The following is an 18,655-nucleotide window of genomic DNA, read 5'->3' on the forward strand; positions in this document are numbered from 1 at the left end:
GATGAGGGAGCAGCAGTGTTGCTGGGCTGGGGAGTCGTCCCCACTTTTGACAGTGGAAAGTGAGAGTTAATAGGTTCAGGCAAGGCTATTTGCTAAGAATGAATAAGAGTGTGACTACAGGACGCATGCACCTAGGCCCTTGTCCCAGCTGGGACGCAAGCTTCCTGCCCTGTGTCTGAGAGTCCTGTAACCAACAGAAAGAGCACATAGATCTCTTTCTTTGGTCCTTTTTATCTGCAATCTACCTTCCCTTTACCATGCCTAGTGATTTTGCATTTGCTACAAAACCATTTTTTTAAATCACTTGACATTTCAGTGTGGTAATACATCTTACATTATGATTTAGTTGCTAATCAGTTGTCATTTGTTTCCCAAATGCTTCAGATGGTAGGCCAGGCTCCCACGTGCTGTGGGCACAGGTAGACAGGATGAAAAAGTAAATGTGGACACAGCCCTCAGAGCACACGGGGAGGGAGTTGGTAATTGATACCCAGTGTGAAGTGATTGCAAAATGAGAGGCCTGCTGCATGGTCCAGGAAGCCGTGGAGAATCTATTTAGTTGTGAGGGTCAGAGAAGGCATGTGCGGAAACGTGTTTTAGCTATGCCTTGAAGGACGGCGAGAGTTAGCTTCATGAATTGGGGAAAGAGCCTAAGGGAGTAGGAACTTTGATCAGGGCTTGCCTCACAGGTTGTGAGGATTACACGTAAGAATCTAAAGCCTCGGCACGTAGTAGGTACTCAGCCTGTGTCGGCTCTCTCTGCTGTTGTGGCTTCTTTCTCCCAGAGCCGTCAGAGACTGGTGGGTGTGGGATGGAGGTGGAAGAAACCAGAGTTTTGCTGAACCTCCAAGACTCCTCTGACCAAGCAAGGCTTAGGGGCCATAATTTTACATTTTTCTGCTAACTAAGGCTTGATGTCCCTCATGCTAAGCCTGGAAGCTGACCTGTGTGCCTGAAAGTAGAAAAGGGCCTGGGTTTTCTTTTTTAAAGATTTATTTATTCTTATTGGAAAGTCAGATATACAAAGAGGAGGAGAGACAGAGCAGAAGATATTCCATCTGATGATTCATTCCCCAAGTGGGTGTAGTAATGGCCGAGCTCAGCTGATCCAAAGCTAGGAGCCAGGAGTTTCTTCTGGGTGTCTCACACGGATGCAGCATCCCAAGGTTTTTGGGCTGTTCTCAACTGATTTCCCAGGCCACAAGCTGGGAACGGGATGGGAAGCAGGGCTGCCGGGATTAGAACTGGCACCCATATGGGATCCTGGCACATGCAAGGCAAGGACTTTAGCTACTATGCCACCACACTGGGCCCAGGGCCTGGGTTTTCTTAAGCGACACCTGGATTTGGGTCAGATCTGTACCATATTATCTAGGCCTGAGGCTGGTCCAAAAGCAGTGGCCAGAAAAGGGGGGGGAGGGAGTTAAGAAAGACTCAGGTGACTTGGTGTTGTACAGTGGGTTGTACCCTGGCGACACTGACATCTCAGAGTGGCTGCTTCGCTTCTGCTCAGGCTCCCTGCTCCTGCACATGGGGAGGCAGCGGAAGGTCGCCCAAGTACTTGGGGCCCTGCCACCCATATGGAAGACCTAGATGGAATTCCTGACCCTAGTCTTTTATCTGGCCAGCCCTGGCTGTTGAAGGCGTTTGGGGAAGGAACCAGGACAGAAAAGCTGCCTCTCCCTCTCTGTCTGACACTCTGCCTTTCAGATAAACAAATGAATTAATTAGGTACAGAGAGAGAGAGAGAGAGAGAGAGAGGTTTAGGGTTGTGCCCAGCTGTATACCTGTGTATGTCTATTCTTGAGCAGTTGAGTCTGAACTTGCTTTATTTGATGAGAGGTTCCTGCACTGGCTGTGGCCCTTGAGTGTGAGAATGCACATTCTTTCCTCTTCAGAGCTTCCCCAGATGCTGAATGCAAGAAATGGCAACCCTGTAGTGAGGGTTAAAGGGAAGAAGGTGGAACCAGACCACCTGCATTGAAATTCCATCTGTGCCACTCACCAGCTGAGAGACCTTTGACAAGTTACTTTTGTGGGTCATCCGTTGCTGCATGTCACCCCACCTCAAAACTTAATGATTCAGAGACCACTACCATTCTATAGTTTGGGGTTGACTGTACCCAGCTGTGTGGTTCTTCTACCACCTGTGATGCTGGTTGAGGCTGCAGTCACCTGCAGAGCTGGACATCCACAATGGCACTGTTCTTCTTTTGACACTTGGTGCTGGCTGGGCCTCAGTCTGTGAGACCTGGGGTGTGACCAGAGGCCTCTTGTCAGCTCTCCCCACTTGGAGAAGTCGTAGGGATTGCTGAGTGGGCTGGGCTCCTGGCAGTTCTCCTTTTCTTGTGTTTACTATTCCCAAGCCCTCACGTCCTGTGTCCTGTCCGTGGATGGAGCTGGCACCTCTGCCCCTCGGGCTTTTGGAGAAGGATATGGGAAAGCTATCATGCAGAAGTGCTCTCGAGAGTGGAAAGCCATGGGCACAAAAGCGCCACCTGAGGGTGGTGATGTGTTCGCACACCCTTGGGAGGGCAGCTGGGGGGAGGGAAGGTCCTGATGAAGTCACCAAGAAGGAGCACGTTTTTCCCAAGGCATTGGCAGTGACCAGAGGCCTTTCTCTCCTTCCCCTCTCCTCTCTCTCTTTTTCTTCCTTCCTAACTCCATGTCTTTCTCTTTGCTTTTTATCTAAATAAGCACTAAGTCAGCACACAGTGTGTATATGTCATTCTTTTTAGTGAAACCACTGGTGTCTTCCCGGGTTCAAGGACTTATCTGCTACGATTGGCAGGGTGATCCCATGTCTGAGTTTCCAAAGTCACTGGTCCTAGAGCTTGAGGACAGTGAGAGCTGCTGTTGCTGCTGTCCCCAGACTGCCCAGGAAACTCAGGTCAGGAGGAACATCCACACCAATGCTCCCGGGAGTGACATCTCTGTGGGTGTCAGCTGCCACCCATGTCCACGTGTGTACCGGGCTGGGGGATTGCTCTGGGAATATCCAGACCCCGGCTGGCCTTTTCTCTGCCTTTCCCTGTCCCCAAATACTATTGGCGTGGCTGCAGGCAGAGGGACCCTTCTCTGTGGGTCAGGGAAAAGAAGCGACACAGCTTATCTGCATGCCGAACCATAGCTAAACAAGGCAAGTGAACCCAAGAGGAGGCCGCACCCTACAGGTGTGTCCTCGTAGAGTCTCTGGTCTTGGGGGGTCTTGGGGCCAGTGTCACTAGAACAGTGGCTCTCTGAGAACAGTCATCCCTGCGGCCTAAAGGTGAAGTGGGATCAGCTTGCTGGAGGGTTGCTGCCCCTGCACCAGTCAGGGCAGACAGCACACAAAAACACGCGGCCAAATTATGTGTGTAATAAGCCCAGTCTCTCATTAGCATCAGGCAGCTGCTGAGGAGCCTGGCCTTTGCGTCGAGCTAGGTCCACAGAGGGTCTCGAGTTCCCTGAGTGTCTCTCTAAGCAGCCTCCCTGACACTCGGAGGATGCACAGGCATCTCCTGGCTTGCTGATCCCTGTAATTCCACGTAATTAGAAGAAAAGCCTCTAAGTCAGAAGGATTTAGCAACTCCCCAGTCTCACATCCTCTACATAAAATGTTCCCTAAAAGTTTGCGTCCCTGAGGGTAAGCTGATCTGTCAAGAAAATACAGTGTGCCCAGCATCAGCCACCCACGTGTGCAAAAGGTCCTTGTGAAGCCACGCCCATTGCTACAGACCCCCACCTTGTTTTTCCCTCCAGTTCTTTCAGACTTTAGCTTTGTACCCTGTTAATCATCTTGTTGGCACTCTAGCAAGGGCAACCTACTTTATAAAGGGAGGGCTTTGATCCCAGCTTATGGAGTTTGTAATGCATTGGAGTGGCCCTGTTGGTGTGATGCCTGGTGACAGTGTTCCTGCTGGCAGAGTCCTGAGGAAGCTGAGGGCATCACCTGGCATTAGGCAGTGGTTGGTGTGTCTCTTTGTCATCAGATCTCAGGGTTCTGCTTTAACAGCCTTGTCCCATCTAATCACTTCTCAAGCATCCCACCTCTCAACACCACAATTGTATTGAATTTCCCACCCTCAAAGTGCCATTATCGTGAGAACTGTGGCTAACCTGTGTGAACTTGAGGCCAGGTCAAACCCCAGCCCCAGCAGTGGGACCATACAGCCAGAGGTTGTTTTGAAAGAGGTCCCTGTCTGCCTGTCTGTACAAGCTCTGCTCACCTGTGGTTGACAGTGGTTGACAGTTGCACTGATAAGAGGTAGTTATTGTGGAGCTGGTGCCCTCATAGCCTCTGAGTCTCTCTTCTCCCATTGGTTTTCTTTAAAAAGTTATATATTCAAAAAGCAGAGCAATAAAAATTAAGGTTCAGAGAGAAAGAACAAGATTGCCTATTCCCTTCTATGTAGCCACAGTGACCCCGGCTGGGCCCGGACAAAGGCAGGAATCTGGAGGTCCATTTGAGTCTCCCACAGGAGCAGCAGGGCCCATGGACCTGAGTCTTCGCCTGCTGCTTCTCCAGGTGTGTCTTCACGGGAACTGAGTTGGAAAGAGCAGCAACTAGTTCTGGAACTGATGCTCCTGCACACACAACGCCATCATTGCAAGCACACCTGGAAGTGCTGCATCCTGACACTGGTCCTCTACTCCCCTGTTTGCTTTCTTGATCCTTGCCCCCTGCCTGGGGAACCTTCCCAGCCTCAGGTGTTGAGGGGGTGTGGGCAAGAGCTACCCTACCGTTCCTGCCAGGTTGCTTACGCCCCCAGGGAGAAGTGTGTTGTCTGGAAGATGATGTGACGTTGGAGCCCTTGGCTTGCTGCATTCCCGTGACCAACGTGTACAAGTGTTTGGAAGCAAAGTGTCTCTTGTCTGGTTGTCTGTACTCTAGAGAGATATGAGTGGTGCGAAGGGAATATGGGAAAATATTTTGCCCTCTAGTGTAATATGCATTTGAATCGGTAGAGTCTGTATCTGTGTGTGATCCCTGAATACCTTCATTGTAGAAAGACACAAATGTTCAAAAGACATGACATAATTTGTGGTGATAATCCTCTGCCGTCTCTTGGGTGTGTTTCTCTCTTGGAATCATGCCAGGCGGGTGCAGTTCCAAGCTGCTTCGTACTGAAGAGGGACCAGAGCATTTTTCTTTTTCTTTGCCTCCTGCCTTCTTTCCTTCTCCTTCTCTTTGCTTTCTGTTTGCTGTTCAGCAGCGAAGGACTTGGTGCATGGAACTGATAATCATACACACAGGCTACTGACTGACGGTCAATAGCCAAAGTTTATTAACAACAGGAGACTTTAAAAGTCTGAGAGGGGCCCTTCTGAGTCAGCAGCAGAAGCCTCCTCTGCCTGCATTGCTCACCTGTCATTGAGAAGGGTCGAAGCTACTTGTGGGAGCAAATGTGGCCCTTCGGTGTGGACACATTGTGTCTGTGAGTGCCGCTCCTCGTGGTGGCTGTGGATGGTTTCCCCATCATGTGTGTGACCCCTCACAGCTCAGCACTCAGTGAGGCTTTGTGGGCCCCACAGCACGTGCTTGTGCATGCCTGTGATAAGCTGCCTTTCCCAGGAAGGCCTTGGGGATCTTGTGGTGGTGTTTGTATGACCACAGCACAGTCCCCAGCCTCCTTCCACGGAGTCCCATCCTGTTTCACAGTCGTTGTTTCTTCTGCTTCATTCTTAATGGGAAGTATTCAGAGATCACTGAGGGAAGGTTCTTCTGTGATGATGCAATCCCTGGTAACCATAACACCTGTTCCCTCTCTCCCCCCTTTCTCCTGCTGCTAGGTGCCTGGAGATCTGAGTCAGACATCCGAAGACCAGAGCTTGTCGGATTTTGAAATGTAAGTCCATAGCATATGTTCGTGAGGGGCAAGTTAGAAACCAGGCTCTGTTGTTGGCTTGAATCCTAGAAGACAACAGGGGAAGATGCAAGTTACCACTTCAGTGTGTACCATGTGGGGTGGTTCTTGTACACGCAGGTGTCCTGCAGACCCAGCCTGGCCTTCAGTCATGTGTTATCTCATGGCTGCTTCAAGACACACTTTTAAAGTTGTGGCTGACATTTAAGGGCTGGAAGATGTCACATAAATATTTAAGGCATTTTAAGTTTCTTGCAGAGCTAGTCTCACATTACTACAAGGCCACAGTCAGCTGGAGCCTGGTGCCAGCTGCCTCCTACACACAAGACGCATGTGCTTCCCCATGCCTCCATTTCCTCTTGGTCCTCTTGCCCAGCTCCAGCCCACTTCTCTTGTTATTTCGGCTGTGTAGCCTCTGCCCTCCTCCCCAAGTTGGCCAACCCTCAGGCTTCCTCCAGTCCTAGATCAAAGGTGTCTTTTTCTGATGCCTCAGCCCACAGCAGGCCTACTTGGCACCCACAGCCCCTCAATCAAAAGTCCCTTGGAAGGGATTACTAAGATGGTGTTAAGCAACTTCTGTATAACAGCTGTAAGCATAGTTGCAACTGACTACAGATCTGCAAAGCAACAGAAAGGAAGGCAGAAACAGCTTGATGATTTGGAGATTTCCACACCCTACTGTTCAGTAATGGAGAGGGCAACTAGAAGGAAACAGCCTGGAACCATGCACTAACCTTGGATATAACAACTGGTGTGTAGAGAGCACTGCATTGAGTGACAGCACATGTGTCCAGTGCACATGGGACGTCCTCCAGGGTAGACCAGGTGCTAGATCACAAAATGAGTGTCAGTAGTTAAAATCTCTTGTCCCCTATAGTTTGAGGTACAGAGATAGTAGAGAGAGAGAGAGAACTTGTGTGGGTGTGTCTGCTCCATCTGCTGATTTATTCCCTAAAACCCCTCAATGGTTAGTACACACTTGGGCCAAAGCAGGAGCTGGGAACTCAATGCAGATCTCCCACTTGGCAGCAGAGACCAGACTACTCAAAGTGTCACCTGCTGCCTCCCAGGGTTTGTATTGGAGTCAGGAGCTGGACCTGCATGTCAGTTCTGGTCACTCCAGTATGGGACATGGGCATCTTAACTGATATTTTAATCAAAAGACCCAATGCCCACCCTTCAGTAAATTGGAAAAAAAAAGTGGAAATCAAACTAAGGATTTGACCTCAGTAAGATGGATTTTATGGAGATTTTCCCCTCTCGCCTGTGTGCTCCAGGGACTGGCCTCCATCTACTTTCCTTATTGTCCCCAGTGTCTACCTTTGCCTGGCACATGGTCAGCTGTCAGGAGCTTGTCACTGAATGAATGTGCAGGTTAGAGCAGGGATAAGCAAAAGAATAAACGGGGTAAGAACCCAGGAGGGATGTGGGCATGGCAGCCAGTTCCACTTCAGCAAATGCTCTGAAAGGAAGATGCGGCTCATGCCCATGGGGGGCAGCCTCGCTGTGGCCCTGGGAGACCAGCTGTCCTCACTAATTCAGAAGAGATCAAGAAGACCAGTGTTAACTACATTTCTGCAAGTCTGTCACCTTCCCCATATACCCTTTAGCCCCCAAATTACCAGAGTTCAAAGAGACTGCTGTAGGTACTGTACAGTTTGGATAGACCCTTGGGGCAGAGTCTCACTAGAAAACAAGCCAGTTTGGAGGCTCGCAATTTCAGCTTGTGCCCTGTCCTGAGGAGTCCATCAATCGGGGGCAATTTGCCCCATGTAGGAGGTCTCCACCCCAACTCAGAGCTGAGGAGGGGGGTGTCCAGCTTCTTCAGAGAGCCATTACCTAAAGGGTTATTTTCTTTGTGAAAATAAAACAGTTTTTTTTGTTGTTGTTGTTGCTGTTGTTGTTCTGGAAGTTGTGAGAGCATCAAGTCAGGGAATCTTGTTTCTTTGAGTGTTGTGTGTTTTGTTGTAAATGCAAGGAGGCTGGCGGGAATTCACAGGCTGATGCCGGGATGCTCTCAGAGGAGGCAGAGATTGGGACCTCACAGCCCTAACAGAATGGCCGTGCTGCTGCAGAAGCCACGGTGTTTGACCTGGAAGTTGCTGAGACTGGGCTCCAGGCAGTAAGTGGTGTGGTGGAGGTGGCAGGCTGTGTGTGCACAACAGTGACTCGAGAGCCAAGGGCAGAGTCAGCCCATAGGGAAGATGTTGCATCACCCAAACCAGCCTTACAAAGCCCATATGAGGATAAATTGTGTGACTAGAGGTAAAACGTGGAGCTGTGCACTGCAAGATAATTGAATAGATGCCAACACAGTGTGTTTTGGAAAAGGGGAGAGGTGGATGTCTGTGCTTGGTATCCTGTTTTTTCAATGTGGCATCTCCTGCTGTCCTTCTCTCCCCTGGCCCCAAACAGCCATGGCTCTCCCAGTCGTGGGTGTTGGTAGAGTCTGATGTGAAAATGCGTGTCAGGGTGTGAAGGCAGTGTAGTGAGGGGGCTCTTGAGTGTCCAGAGACCATGGGTGTTCCCATGCTGAGCCTCCTGTAGCTTGTCAGGGCTTCCACTGCCCACCCTCCCCTCCCCCACCCTTTTCAGGTAGCAAGACCAACGCTCTGATGGATTGTAGGCCAGAGTCACTCAGTGAATAGCTGGAGGCAGCTCTTTCTCACTCCAGAGTATAAACTGTGTGGATAGAGACATCCTTTTCCAGCCAAGTCCCTGAGATAGGTGCTGAGGCGCTCAGTGATAGGGTCTCCCCTGGTCTTTGCATGTTGGTCTGAGTGATAGAAGCATCAGAAAATGCTTTTGCATGGCACTTTGGGAGAGCTTTGCTCCCTTGCCTGCTTGTTGCTTATCAGTTTAAATAACCCATGTTGATCTCCTTCTCTGGGTCAGATCAAACCGAGCGCTGATCAACGTGTGGATCCCATCGGTGTTCCTCCGTGGCAAGGCGGCGAACGCGTTCCACGTGTATCAGGTACATGCCTGGTTCAGGCTCACACCACAGCTGGGTCAGAAGGGACTGTGCCTGTTTGGTGTGCCTTGGGTGTTACCTCTTACAGGTGTGGGGGGGCACTGTTTTTGGGAGGTCTCGTGGTACAGGTGCTGAAACTTGAGCTGCCCACCTGCTGGGGGCAAGTGATCGTTGTCCTTCAGCCAAGTAGAAGGAAGAGTTGGGGAGCCTCTGAATGTGGCCACTGCAGCACCTCAGCTGTGCCTGCTCAGGCAGAACTTGGCCCTGTTGGGTTGGGCTGCAGCAGGAGAGCCAGGCTTCAGGCAGGACTACACCTGCTCTCAGGAATGTGCTGCCAACTCCCATTTCTGGCTGCCCATGGTGGGCTGACAGTGGTCCCCAGCAGCCCCGGGCCCTCAGCTGGTCTGGGTGGTACCGACAGAGTCCTTGACTGCATGTCACCAGCCTGTCTTGGATGGCAAGCCCACCTTTGAGTTCCAGGTTGAGCTGTGGAGTTGCAGCTGGGCTCCCAGGACATTGGTGGTACAAGAGTTGGAGGGACCCCGACCACTTGTGTGGTCTCCCCAGTCAGGGCTGGGGGTGTCTAACAAGCAGAGGCTGTGGGTGCCCCCTTGGCTTCCCTGAGGCAGCCCCTGAAGAGGCCTGAGTGTCTGGGACCAGTGTGCCTTTGTTCTCTTGGGGTGTGGTTTTGCCCACTGAATGGGACCCCCGTTTTCTGTCTTCTCCCTCATCTTCCGGTGTCATTTCAGTGTTGCTCACTTGTCTTCCTCTTGGCTTAGTTCTCAGCTGCCTGGGTGCCAGCCTTTCATATTCACGTATGCTGGAACTGCTTTTCCCAGCACTGACTTCTAGCCACTTCTCTCCTCCTGCATCCCCTGTAATTTTCCATAGGTTTTGTTTTTATTCCCTTTGAGTTTTGGGGGCAGCTTTTTCTAAGTCTTCTCAGCTGTTTAGCCATTTTCCCCAGAGTGAGGTAGTGGTGAATGGACTCTAAACTTGAAAGCAGGAACTCTGCTTTAAATCCCATGCCACTAGCAGAATGTTAATTCCTTTGCCCATGAAGTAGAAATAATCATACTTTGTACAGGTGCTGTGAGGTGAGAGATACATCACTATACAGAGGTGCAGGCCTGGGGTGCAGTAGGTACCACTGCCCCTTGAGGTGCCCACAGCTAGGATGAGAGTGCCAGTTTGAGTCTTAGCTACTCTGCTATTAGCTTCCTACTAATGCATTCTAGGAGGTAACAGACACAAGTGCTTAGACCTCTGCCACTCGTGGGAGAGACCCAGATGGAGTTCCAGGCTCCTGGCTTCAGCCTGGCCCAGCTCTGGCTGTTGCATGGGCATTTGGGGAAGTGAACCAGCAGATGGAAGATTCTGCTCTTACTTTCTCCTCTCTCACTTCCCTTCTTTCCCTCTCTCTGTTATTCTGCCTTCAAGCAGATGAAAAGAATTCAGTTTCTTATTTAAAAAAGAAGCACACAGCACAGTGTAGACGTTCAGTATCTATCCCATGCCTTCCCTGGTGATTGGGATGATTGTGGGTGTGACTGTGATACAGGCATCTGACTGAGAGTCTTCTGGAGAGATGAGCTCGCGTCTGGCACAAGAAAGTCATTTTCGCTTGCATGCTCAGCTGGGCAGCATAGCACCTTAGTAAGTGTTAGGATGAGCTGAGTGTTTATGCTGCTCTCAGCCGTGTTTTAGGGAGGAAATTAGCTGAGATGGATCTTTGAGTATTTTCTTTCCTTCTTTTTATTCAAAACTCTCCCTATCCAAGAAAACCCACAACCAACCAACCCCAAACAATACCATGCAGAATCTGGTGTGAGTGTCCTCCCAGTCGTGCTGGGCGGTCACTGGCATCTGGGAGACATCACCTGGAGGATGGCAGAAGAGAAGTGGACAGCTCCGTCTCAGAGAAAAAGGAACCCCAATCATATCTAAAGAGCTTCCTGAACACCTCCCCCACCCAGCCTCACCCCCACCCCAAGAAGCAGCTTGGCAGTTTTCAGCCTGTGAATGTCAGCTATGAAATGAGACGGACACCGCAAATGTGCCGTTGCCTGGGGGATGGCCTCTGCCATGGCTACAGGCCACTGTGGCCACGCTGTCCCCATCCTTTGCTGTTCCTAGGGCCCTCACGGACACAGCCCACTGGCCTAGCAGTGCCCATATTGGCCAGAGCACAGGGATGGGCACTGTGGACTCTGCCCCCCCGCCCCCCGACCACGGTGGCTAAAGTGGGAGGCAGCGCCTCTTGTGGGCAGCTTTTCTTCTGTCTTTAGCAAACAAGGCTTCTGGTTGGTTCCTTAAGAGCAAGAAAGCATTTCTAAAGGATAACCCTTGCTGTAATGGTTTTAATACGTGTGATACTGGATCACATATAATAATCCATCTAAAATACCAGTATCAGTGGACACTATTTCTTTAGGATTAAAGAAGCTACATACTATCTGATTCTCTAAGAGTCTTGAAGTTTACAGAAATATGAGGTACAAAGTGATAAAACTGAAGTAAAAACACAAAAACAAAATAACGGGGTCAGATAAAATGTAAGCCAAAACTTTAAACTGGAACCCATGTGTGTCTGTCGAAAGATCCTCCATGTTTTTCTCATGAATGTGTGAGTTTCCAGTGTGTTTCCTGAAAGCCAGTATGAAAAGTGAGATTTTCTTTTGGATAATTCTGTTTCTAATGAAAAGAAGATATGTTCCAGAATAGTCTCTGAAAGCAGTTTACACATGATGCAGGACTTCAGATGAAGCAGTGATGGAGTGTGTTCTAAGAAGTACTCCACCTTGTTCCCATGAAAAATCATCTGTGGTTTCCTAGGAGGAGGCCCAGGACGTGCCATGTGGAGGGACAAGACCTGCGGCCTTCAGTGCCGTGGCTGACACAGCCACCAGCCATGTCAGTGTAGGTTCAAGTTCATTAAAATAGGATCGGCTGAAGGGCTGCGTCCCCCATCACACTGGTCATGTGGAGCACGGCTGTGACTGCCATACTGGATGCACAGACACAGCATGTGGCTGCAGTGACCCCACCTGGGGGACAGCAGGAGGCCCTGGGGTGTCCAGAGGCAGAAACTGGACTCTAAGGGGGGGGGGGCAGCCTCACCCTCTTCAGCCCTTTGGTGGCCCCCAGCTCCTGGGAGAAAACTCTGCCTTTGCTCACCCACCTTTCCAACCCTGGATCCCCTTCCAACAATGGAGAGCAGGCTGGGAGTAAGACCAGTGGCTGGCCACAGGCCCCAGAGTCCTCATGTTACTGTGGGTTTGTTGTGTTCATTATCGCATGTGCCTCCTAATTAGGACTTTGAATTCTTTTTCTTTTCCCTCATTTTGTGAAGTTCCTTTCAAAGTCAGTTTTAAGTGAAAAAGAGAGAGTCCCTCTACAGAACAGTCTAGGTAAGCAGGAGTGAAGGAGCGGGCAGTCGAGGAGGGTGCAGGGGAGGGAGCGATGTTTGGGGACACTGATTCAGGATGCTGGCAGCAGCTGGACTGTGTGTGCTCCATACTGGAGCTCACTCATGCCCTGACAGCAACTCTGGTGACCCTGATTACAGAGGAGGAAGCACTGGCTCCAGGAAGCATTCCATCTTACATACAACAGGACTTTTCAGCCCGGGTTGTGATTTCCCTCAAGGTCCTGTTTCACAGAGGTGCTCTGTTCCTGCACAAGGTAAAATGGAGCTCTTCATTTCCCCATTCTAAAGAGAAGGACCTGGGCTGGCAGAGAGCTTCCCATATGGACTGCTTCCTATGTCCCCAGCACAGTGGCCTGAACATGCACCTACAGCCAAGCCTGGAAGTTTCTGGAGACTGCACTGGCCCCACTGCAGTACACAAACACACATCTCCCTTCCTTCCAGCTAAGCCCTTTGAATCTGAGAGCTGGCCAAGATAGTCACCCTGGAAAGTTCTCAGGGCGACCCCCTGTGGCCCTGTGGTTACCTCTGAGCAGTCTCAATTCAGAGAGTATGCCTGTAGGGGAGCCTCAGAGTGTACACTTCATGCTAGGGAGCCTTGGGTAAGTCCGCTGTTTCATGCAGCTGCTGGGCTGTCAGCCCCTGGACTGTGGAAGAGGTCTGTGGTCACATCTGGTAGACAGGACCTCAGTGAGAGGCACTAACCATTGACAGGTTGGACACAAGTTCCTTAACAGGTGCCTTGGAGGAGGCTAAGGTGCGCCATACCACCTGAGAGAAGGAAATGGCAGCTGTTGACCAGCGTTCAGAACAAATGTAATATTGCTATCCAGGCTTCCTGATACCAGGGTTGTGTGCCCTAGAGTACGTTGGCAGCATTGGCCCGCTTGTGCTTAGCCACTGGAAGGCATTAGCCCAGGCAAAAGTGATAGAGCAGCAGCAGATGAAACATAGAGGAAAGCACAGCTCTGCCTGCAGCTGCTTCATCTTGCCTTCTCTCTCTGAGTGCGCAGTGGTGGTTTTGCCATGTGACGGAATTCAGTTGGTTAAAAATTAGTATCTAGCCTACACCTTTGAGGATATTTGAGATTGTTTCCCAAATACCCCACCTTCCAAACAACTTTGGGAGCTGCTGCCTTCCTGTCTGACAGGTTTATAAATGCACTTAGACCTTAAAACAAGCAGCCTTTTATTTTTTTCCTCTGCTTCAGGAAGTATTGCAGCTGGTAGATTGGTGTGAAATAATATATCATTACTTTAATTTCCAGAGCCTGAGTCTAAGACCTAAAGCTTTTCCCTTTGAAAAGTAACTTTAGTGTAAGTGCAGCTGCAGTCTTCTGTGTGGGACTAATTTGAGCCTTTGAACTTGGCTGCCAGAAGCACTGGGACTTGTATGATATTCCATTCACACACGTAACTAATTAGGTCTCCTTTGTCAAGAGGGCTACTTGGTTTCAGCAAAATTTTGTTTTGTTTTCTGGAATGTTTTCTTTCCTAGAGGCCAGAATGTGGTATCTTGGCTTGGAGGAATATTTGAGCCCCACCTATTCGTGTGTCCCATCTGTCCCCCCTTCCCCGCTTAGAGGGAATCATGTAGCCTGGGCAGCTGTTAGAAAGACTGAGTCCAACTGAGTTGCCTGCATGTCCACGATGCAGGGAAGAGCTGTGCTTTTCCCATTAATAATAGATCACAGGGCTCAGTAACCTACCCAGGCTCCAAGTAGTTTGGGGGATGGAGATGATTTTGGACTTGAGGCTCTGGGTCTGGGCAGCTCCTGCTTTTCATCCCTTTCACCAAAGCTGGAGTATCCATGGGGCCTGCAAATGCTTTTCTGCCCATGGATCTGTGTGCTTTGTATGTAACGAGGCACAGAGTGAAAAACTCATTAATAGAAAAGGAGGAAGGGGTTGAGCCAAGTGTAGGAGGGGAACCACAGCCACAGTCAGAGGCCAGTGGTGCCATTCAAACCGGGGCAGTGGTGTGACAGCCAGCACGGAAGTCAAAGCCATTCTCTTGTGTTTCTTGCTGCCTCCTCTGTCACATGCCATGGTGTGGGGTTCCAGCTATGGACTGCCGCAGCTCTCAGGTCTCTGGTGTCTGAGTGTCCCTCTGGCCAGCACTGGAGCCTATGCTGCCGGTCCATCTCTCAAGAAGCTCCTGCCCCACAAAGCTGAGCGCCTCAGTCCCAGTGATGCAGTGATGATGGTGGATCCTGTCCCTTAGCTGTGGCAAAGTGGACATCTGGAGCTTATTCACGATTTGTTGTGGGGGCAGGGGACTCCTATGCATTGCAGGGAGCCAAGCAGCACCCTGACTGCTACCCACTTGTCTCACAGTTGTGACAACCCAGGTCTCTAGCCTTGCTGACTGTCCCCTGGAGGTAGGACCACTGCTCCCCATGCACTTCCTGGATTCTGTTGTGACTGTGTCTCATTTTGTTGCTGGTAAATGGGTCACGCAACACACGCCTTCCTCCTTGGCACACAGACCTCTTCCACTTGTAGGCCTCAGTTGTTGCTTGGTTTGAAGCATCCAGCGGTTCGGCCTTTGCATGCTGTCCGTTTCTTGCCTGTTGTGAACCAAACCGCTGGAGTTGATGCTGTAGAAACCTCTTTGTGCACATCGTAGGTATTTCTCTAAGATAAATAAAGCCAGAAGCAGATTTGCTGAGAAGAAAAGATTGTTTTTATTGTAATAGGCTCAGCCAAACCGCCCCCCAAAGAAGGCTGAGCCAATTTTGCATTATTCCGAGCAACTAAAAGAGCGCTTTGTCTTCAGGTTCTTACCAACATGGGACATTATCCATCTTATAAATTTTACCTGTCTGTATAGAGAAAAAATTGCATTTCACTGATGTTCGAACTTGTATTTTCCATGTTACTTGTGAGACTGAGCACCTGTCTCTACTTTAACTTGTGTTTTTTTGTGTGTGAATTGCTTGTTTGTGTCTTTTTCCTACCCTCTTGTCATTTGTCACTCTCTTACCGGTTTTTAGGAGTAGTTTACGTAGTAATCCTCTTGTTATCTTTGCTTTAGTCTCTTGCTTTTCTTTCAGCTCCAAGATTTGTGGTCTACTTTCCCGACCCCAAGAATCTTGTGAAAAGTAGTTTCTTGATTGAGCCACCAGAGCGCTGGGCATCACTTCACTGTGTTGTCACAATTACTCCATGAATTCGTACACATGTTTCCCACTTCAGAGGTAGAGGATAATGGTTAGTAAATCACTTGTCCAAGGTCCCCCAGCTCTGAATTCTGAGCTGTTGCCTGTACTCCAGCTGCCTCCAGGGGCAAGAATGGAGACCAGCGGGAAGAATTGGTCAGAAATAATGTTGGACTTCGTCTGTCACTTTACCCACTTGTCTTTTCTGCCTGCCTGCCTGTTCACCTGCCCGTCCTACCATTTGGCCATCCTGCAGTGGACAAGGTACTGGTTGTGATAAAGAAGACACAATCTCGGTCATTGACTGACCCTGGATTGAGTACTCTCCTGGATCCCCTCCCCCAGTATCCAAAAGCAGGTGACTCCTGTCATAGGTGCTGGAAATCCATTGCCAGCCTCACGTGACCCTCCCCCACTTCCTGTGCAAGAGGAACTAGCTGACCCCGGAGGTTCATTGCCAAGTTAGAAGTTGCGGAAAACTTTGTCAACTCTGACTGTGCTGGCTTCAGTAGGAAGCAAGATCCTAAACTGGCCTGTGTCTTCGCTGGTGTTAACTGTCACAGCGTGGAAGTGACTACACAGCAGTTCATCTGTGTTGAGGCCGGCCTGAGTGTAAGAAACAACCCAAGCACTGAGTGACTGACCCCCGGCCTTCCCACAGGGCCTTGGCCCGTTCTACCCACTGTGACTGTGTGTGCTCAGCTCAGCAAGTGCCTGCCACCTCAGGTGCCCTGGCATACCCAGGATTGACAGGCGTGTGTGTGCTGGGGATCATCACATACAAACATATGGTCAGTGACCAGCAGTGGCCCAGATATCCTGGAAAAGCCGTCCTCTGCAGCTGGGAGTCAGAAACCTGTGCTGCATCCTGGTGACGTTGGCACTAAGCCCCGATGTCTGCCTGTCCCTCCAGTGTTGTTTGGGTTTGGCTTCAGCTGAAGTCTGACGCTCAGGTGGTGCCTAACTGCAGTTTCCTCTTGCGACAGAAGTGGTGCCCCTTGGCTCCAGTGAGTGTCCTGAGGCTGGAGAGAGGCTGTTGGGAGAAGCGGTGTGGGAGCCATTGGGCAGCTCTGCGGATGTCAGCTGTCACGGGTCGACATTGGTGTGATGAGTGCTTTCCCAGGGCCTGCAGCACAGAGTGATCACTCACTTGTGCTTTAAAAACCCAGTCCTGAGTGAGTAGATGCCTCTTGTGGCTGGGGGAGCATTCTAGAACTTGTTGTTCAACTTCCACCCATTGGTCTCCATTCTGGCCCCTGGAGGCAGCTGCAAGGATGAAAAAAAAAAAAAAAAAACAAAAACAAAACCCTGGGCTCTGAGGGGGGGATTAATGGTAACACGTTTGAGCTGGGGACAAACACGTTTGAGTTGTGCCAGTGCTGGAGGGTTTTGTGTGCTTAAGCATTTACCTGGTCCCTCCCATTTTAGCATGAGGGCTGGAGTGTTGGGGTTTTTTGAGCTGGGCTTTGAAAAGCCTTGGTCTTATAATGAGACAGACAGGGTGGGGTTGTTGTTTTAAACGTTGGATCCCTTTTCTGCCTCTTTTAGACTCAAAAAAGCATTTTGAGTCCAACCTTGAAAGGTTATCGCCTCGTGCCGCTGCAGCCTCCTCCCGAGAGACTGTGAATTCCAGCGCCCGGCTTCCCGCGTGGTGAGACTGCCAGACTGCTCTGTCTCATCAGGCTGGCAGTCGCATGGAGCCTGCGTCTCACGGCCTGAAGGGAGAAGTGTAGGAGAAATGTGTAGTTTGCTGATTTGAGTCTCAGACGTCCCCGAGGATGAAATTACAACTGCTATGGCCCAGAACTGCTGAGGTGGGAATGAGGCATCTGAGCCCAAGAATTCGGATGCTGCTGGTCTGGCTTGCCCAGATGACAGAGGCAGGTGTGACAGCAGGGAGCCCAGGGAAGACAGAGGGAAACAAAGATTTGAATACATATGTAACCACAAGCAGCTGAGAGGAAAATACTGGGCTATAACTAAGGGCCAGTTCCGAGCCTGTCCCTGTCCCCAGGGCCCATTTTAGCATTACTCCATGTTTGAAAAAGGAATGGGGAAGCAGGTGCATCGGGCTAGTGCTGACAGGAGGCTGTTGTCGGTTGTTCCTCTTCCTACGCCCAGCTCAGCTTCCTCAGCTGTGCTAAGTGGGGGAAAGTGTCTTCATCTCCATTTGCAGTTGGGTAAGCCAGGTTCAGAGGGTACAACAGCCTGTCTGGCTGTGCAGCCAAGGAATAGCAGAAATAGTAGGAACAGCAGAAAATAGCCAAGGAATAGCAAAGCTTGTCGGAGCAGTCTCCCCGCTTCATGTTCTTCAAGAGGAAAGTGCCACTTTGAGTTTCCCTAAAAAGGGAGAGAGGATGTGGAATAACAATGGTAACGGTGTTTAGTGATGATTACGATGACAGTGATGACTTACGGTGGTGATAATGATGAATGGTGCTTCTGCTGCTGGTTGGTAATTAAGATAGATGATGCTGGTTGATGATGATGGTGATAATGATAATGATGGTTAGTGCTGGTCTTGGTGGTTGACACTGCTGCTGCGCTGATGTGGATGGCAGCTGGTGGTGGTGGCTGATGATGACGATGATGGTGGTGGCTGATGATGGCACTGGTCATAGCTGTGTTTCTTGAATGCTCCTCTTGTGCTGCACGTTGTGTAAGTTCTCTCCATGCGTAACTTCCTTGGGCTTTCCAGCTACACAGGATGGGTATGTTTTACTTACAGCTTTAGGAAGAGGAGTAGTCCATTGTTCTCATTAAGTAGCCTGTCTCTGCTGGAGAAAAATTCCTAAGGAGTATCCAGGAATTTTCACTGTTGAGGGAACATGTTATACATATTACAGGTGGTTTCTAAGTATTCATGGTCAAGGGCCTGGGAGACTGAGAACCTCGGTGAGTTCACAGATTTCCTCTGGGACCTTTTACTCTTTCCTTGGCTTAATCTCTGACGTGCTGACTGGAGGAGTGCTTTGAGTTTCTACTCTCTTGACGATTGGCAGTAGTGCCCATAATTGTGCACTTCCAGCTCTTAGGAATAAAGAAATTTTTGCTGGCATGGCTTCTGTCAATATCGTGGGTTTGGTGTTCCCTGTAATTCAGGGGCAAAACCCATCTCTGTTGTTTGCTAGCTGATGTCTTAGGCCAGGCACCGCCTCTCCTTGTGCTTTGGGAAATGAAATGTTCATGAAATGCAGCTACTGGGGACTACATGCCCAGGGTTGGTATGAAAATGAAGTGAATT

General features: G+C 50.1%; 1 protein-coding gene across 2 annotated transcripts in view; it reads left to right on the forward strand.

Annotated features, from left to right (window-relative positions):
• SNX29 (sorting nexin 29) overlaps nt 1-18,655 on the forward strand; it is a 294,688-nt gene that overhangs the window by 218,939 nt on the left and 57,094 nt on the right. For both annotated transcript variants that reach the window (XM_058680249.1, XM_058680250.1), the window contains 2 exons: nt 5,773-5,828; nt 8,742-8,823. In XM_058680249.1, coding sequence (XP_058536232.1) covers nt 5,773-5,828; nt 8,742-8,823 — 138 coding nt within the window. The remainder of the gene's footprint in view (nt 1-5,772; nt 5,829-8,741; nt 8,824-18,655) is intronic.

Source organism: Ochotona princeps, chromosome 24 (genome assembly GCF_030435755.1).
Source record: "Ochotona princeps isolate mOchPri1 chromosome 24, mOchPri1.hap1, whole genome shotgun sequence".
Classification (NCBI taxonomy): domain Eukaryota; kingdom Metazoa; phylum Chordata; class Mammalia; order Lagomorpha; family Ochotonidae; genus Ochotona; species Ochotona princeps.